This window comes from Alligator sinensis, unplaced genomic scaffold, assembly GCF_000455745.1.
Source record: "Alligator sinensis unplaced genomic scaffold, ASM45574v1 scaffold135_1, whole genome shotgun sequence".
NCBI classification, from domain to species: Eukaryota; Metazoa; Chordata; order Crocodylia; family Alligatoridae; genus Alligator; species Alligator sinensis.
In genome coordinates this window covers 143,281-148,272 of record NW_005842293.1, presented here as the reverse complement: position 1 = coordinate 148,272, position 4,992 = coordinate 143,281, and the positions used below count along the sequence as shown (strand labels likewise).

General features: G+C 40.6%; 1 protein-coding gene across 3 annotated transcripts in view; it reads left to right on the top strand.

Moving 5' to 3' along the window:
• Positions 1-466: 466 nt before the first annotated feature.
• The window catches only part of STK32A (serine/threonine kinase 32A), a 72,646-nt gene continuing 68,120 nt past the window's right edge, over positions 467-4,992 (top strand). For 2 of the 3 annotated variants that reach the window (XM_025209547.1, XM_006028164.3), the window contains exons 1-2: positions 1,733-1,967; positions 4,811-4,977. In XM_025209547.1, coding sequence (XP_025065332.1) covers positions 4,926-4,977 — 52 coding nt within the window. In that variant the 5' untranslated portion in view covers positions 1,733-1,967; positions 4,811-4,925. Of the gene's footprint in view, positions 577-1,732; positions 1,968-4,810; positions 4,978-4,992 lie in introns of those variants that run through there. The other variant, XM_025209546.1, reaches the window with a different exon arrangement.

Genomic DNA, 4,992 nt, shown 5'->3' with positions numbered 1-4,992 from the left:
CCTACACTCCTTTCTCCCTGTCAAAATGTGCCCAAAACATCCCTTTTAACCCAAATGAAAAGTTGATTTTTCTGACGCTTAAGAAAAAAGTAAAGGCATGAAGACAGTAAAGCTTCTGAATGGGGAGACATTCCTGTGATTAGAACACTCGGCAAAGATGTGGGAGGCTGACATTTATTTCCCTTCTCTGCATAGGGGATTTAAGTCCTCTTCTCCCAGGAGAATGCCTTAACCAACATATTATAACTTTTTTGGGTGGCAGTGGGGAGGTCTCCATTTCTCCCATCAAGGCAGCTTCCACTCTGCATAAATGATTAAGCATTCACTGGAGCAAGGTCTGAAACCCAGGTGTCTCTCACCTCCTGGGTGAGTCTCTAACCACTAGCTTGAGAAGCATTCATGCATGCACTCTCTTGCTCTCTGACTGAACAAATACTTAAATGTTTTATACAAACTGAAACAACCACAAACAGAAGCACTGTGGGAGCCCCAGAATGTCCTACAATCTTCTGGTCAGGGCAGTTTTCTGGGAGGTGCAAGATGTAGTCTCAAGGCCCGTCAGTCCTCCCATCCATGGTGAGTGCTTTCTTGGGCTTATGCAGGGGAGGGAGGGACTCTTTCTCTGGCTTTTAAATTCCCTTCACACCTCATAGGTGAATTTAAAAATACAGTATTTCCCGTGTGGCCAGAACTGCAGTTTTTGGAGATTTGACTGGGAAAAAAAATGTTCAGCTTTACTGCTGATTATAACAACCAGGTATTCGTGTCTTGCTCCAGAGATGTACAAGCAGCAAGGGCGCACCAGCATTTTATGCACTAGGATAAAGTAGAGCTGTTCAATGAATATTGGAAGAACCATGATATCAGCTTCCTTACAAGAATTTTTAAGGAGCTGGCTGGTTACCTGGGAAGAAACAGGCCATTTGGGCATGAGCATATAAAGTGCTGAGCACCTTACTCAGCTTTGGGTAACACTTTTGATCCTGATCCTTTAAAAAGCACTTAATGCACTTGCTTGTTTTTTAAGCATGTCAGTTGTCCCATTTAAAGTCAAATCAGTTTGTACCCCAAATGTCTAAAGTTTGAGCTTGTATTTATGTGCGATGCTGGATTGGGGCAATCATGTTCAACAACCTTTTAGGATCAAATCCTTTCTAAAGAAGGCAAGATGGGGGTGATTTCTTGTTTTGGGGAACAGCCAAGAGGAAATCAGCCTGGTTTGCAGATCATGAATTCTTTATCTGATTTAAAATCAATAGGAAACTCTATAGCATATTTTGTGTGTGTGTGTGTGTGTAAACACGTTCTAAAAATATTCAAAACAGCCAGACCTGCTTCCAGTAAGGTTGTGGGGAAGGGGGGCAGAGGGAGGGAAATCCTGTTTAAAAGGAGTGGAGAACAGAGGGATCAGAGAAAGTGTCCTTTCTTAGGACGTGTGTAACGTCTTACTATGGGATCTCTAAAAAAAAAAAAGTGCTGATCTGTAAAGTGTTTAAGCGGCACAATGTGCCTTTGATGCTTCTGCAGCTGAAGAACCGTTGCCAATTTGATCAGCAGTAACTACAGTTGCAGAGGTCTGGCACGTCCTAGAGCTATTGCCTTCTCTTACCTCACTAGTAGTGGTCCCTATTTATTCTCCCCTCAACCTTATTTCCTCCTGTCTCGCATGTCTTTTCCCTCCTGCTCTCTGGTGTATTTCCCCTCTTGTGACTGCTGCAAGCTCCTCCTGCAATCTGCAAAAGGGAACTTCCCTGCATTAGAGGCTTGGATCTCCTCTCTGATCCCAGGTCCCTTTGCCTCAAACCCCAACCTCACAGAAACACCCCCTCCCATCTCCCACCCCAAACTGCATAGCAGCTCAGTGCCACATCCGATACTCCTCCTGAGCTGCGGCTTCAGGCTGTTGCTGTCTAGTCCGGGCTACTGTATATCAGTCTGGTTTGCTGCTTTCTTCCCCACTCGGCAAGGTAAGTGGTTTCTTTTGTTTAACTCCCTAAGATTTTTTGACCAGTAACTGCATCATCCCTTCACTGATTTGCTTTCAGCATGATCTGAAGTGTGCTGGCATGGAGCAGGCAGTCTCACTGCTGCCTAGTGCTTTGAATGGTTATATTTTTCAGGCAATAACTTAGTCCCTTTCTGCAGTAGGGCAAACCTTTTGAGCCTGGAGGTTACAATTCAAGCATGCTAAAGGAACAGCACCAGAGGGTTAGAAGCAAAGGTTTCAGTCTTCTCCCTTCTGAACTTTGTGACTGAGTGTTTGGGAAGGGGGCTTAGAGCAGCGTGCTGTTTCTGTGGGGCAGGGAGTTGAGGACCAGACCCAGGGGTCCATATAATCCGGTATGACAGCTCTGTGAGTTGCCAGGATCAGGGATGTATGCTGACTCCCTAATAATTAGGTAATAAGGTAAACATAGGGGAATTTCTCCCTAACCCCATGCTGTCAGTTGTTGTCTGGTGGCCTGCCGAATGAGAATTTATAACTTTTTATAAATGAGTATTGTAGCTATTATAAATGCTGATGGGATTAGTCATATAAATGTCTAACCCTTTTCTTCATCTTCCTGAGGTCTTGACCAGTGAGTTAAAGCCCATGAAGTGATGGTCAAGGAGTTATTTGGGATTATCTCCTGTTTTAAGCAGTTTCTAATAAAATAACCGGACACAGATAAAACACCAAAGTCTTCCAGTGTCTGGATATAAAAACAGACAGGATTTCTCATGTCTATAAACATGCCGGCTAAATAGTAGTTTCTAATTGCAAGGCATAGTTTCTACTGGTCATTTCAGCTGTTCCTGTTCTGTTAATGATTTGATCACAAAGGTAATTAATAAAGGATCTAAATAACTTAAGCTCTAGGGAGAGACCGGTTTGATTCTCTTAATGGAACAATGTTTTGCTCTTTTTGCTGTTTAACTTCACAAAAGTGTGTGCTAAAGACTAGGGTTTCTTGTGTTATTTTTTTAGAGGACTAATGTACAGTAAATTCTGGCATTATGCTTCCAAAACTTTCTGAAATCAGCTTAACTAAAAGTAAAACTTGCTTCCCTCTTCAGGGTCCATATGTCAAAGTACTTTGAAGATGTTAGTTAATAAGAAACTATAAAGTGTTACATAACAAATGCTCATAAAGGATATAGCAGTTGACTTTTACAGTTGCTGCTGATTGCTTCACTGTAATGTGAGGACATCATGATGGGATCCTCTTTGATGGCCATTATAATAATGTCAAACATCCCAGGGGCTGTTTTTTTAGTTCATTAGGAGAAATGAAGTACCAATTCTCGTAGCTGCTTTTTGCTGTAGCGAAAGGAAAGTGCCCTTCCCACAGATTCCCTGGTCCTCTCCTTCCCCCAAAGAGAAGTTTTAGCTTTAAAAAGATTTCCTCTTTTTGCTTAGCATTTGCATGGACTGCCCAGACCATTCAGTTTAAAGGCAATGGTAATAATCACAAGCATTTTGCTGCCTCATTTCACTGAGATTTTTTCAGTCATGTGAAATATGAAATTAGGCCTAATTGACAAAAACATGCAGTTTTTAACTTTTGGCTTCAAACAGATTTAAGTACATGTTTAAAGTTAAGCTTTTTTGACATTAAAGTTAAGCTTTAAAGTGTTCACATTAAAGTACATTAAAGTTAAGCTTTTTTGGGGGGGGCCTGAGTTTGGATGTGAATTTGTGGCTGGAGCATCTCTAAGCCGTGGAGACAAAAAATAAAAAGTTAGTCCCATATTCAGGGAAAGTGGAAGATAGCAGGAGAGACAATAAGACAATAAGAAGTAATCAAGGAGGGAGGGTGTGTGTGCAAGTGCATGTGTGCGTGTAAATCTGCTTTCTCTTTTTCTGTTTAAGAAATGTATATCAATTGCAGATGGGTAAATCACACTCCAATCAAGAAACCTTTCTTGGAAAGATACCTCTCCTCCCCTCTTTTCCTGTTTGCTTTCATGTTCATGTCACTATGCACGGTAGTTTCCCTGGCCAGTGCAGAGTCTGATCCCACAGGCCTTTATGTGGCCCCAGTCAACATCTTTTTTAGTGTGAAAAATGATCTCACACTTGTCTAACTCATCGTTTCTGTATAACCACTAATGCCTCTTGTTCTACAAAGGGTTTTTTATGCCTTCTAAATTTCTAAGTATCATTTGCTGCTATTTTTTTTTGTGCTGCTCTTTCTGTTTTTCTCTTCATTTTCTGTCCGTTTGCCTTCCATGTATTGCTTCTCCATACATTGCCACCTCTAACTTCAGAACAATTTTCATCCCTCTGAAGAATGGAATAAAGTTGTAACTATTTAGGCTCTAATCCAGTAGTATTTACTTAGGCACAGGTGCCATTGATCTCAAGAGGGGCAGTGACTAATTAAAGGTTTCAAGATCATACCTATAATCTTCTTCAACCAGTATTATTTCATGATTTCTTTTTTGTATGCTTATATGCAGAGCTCTGTCACTTTTAATTGAATCAGCAATGTTGATTCGGCAAGGAACCTGTTAGCTGGGTTTCTAGTGGGTGCTACCAAGAAAAAAAATACTTGCATTTTACTCTAAAATGTAAATTGAAATATCTCAGTCTCCTTTAGAACCTGTCCTTTACGGCAGAATTTCTCTTCCATGGATTATACATACATCATCTATCTCTTATTTTAATTTTCATGCAGTGTATATTGGGAGCAAAGGAAGTGGTATAAGAATAATTATGCCATAATACATATGTAATTTTATATAATATATATGTCAATTTGCAGACAGCAAAATATAATTTAGCACTTGTTAGTGATGGCGAGTTGTCGCTTTTTTTATTTCCTAGGACATACAAGCAGAAAGTACCAGAGATCATCTGCGTACAAGCTAGATGTAACATTTACTTCATCTCTTCATTCCAAGATGATGTAATTTCATGAGAGGTTTTGGCAAAATTCATTATGGGTGCAACCACCTCCAGCAAGCCACCAGTCTTTGAGGACAGTGAGGAAGGTAAGAGAATGCTGT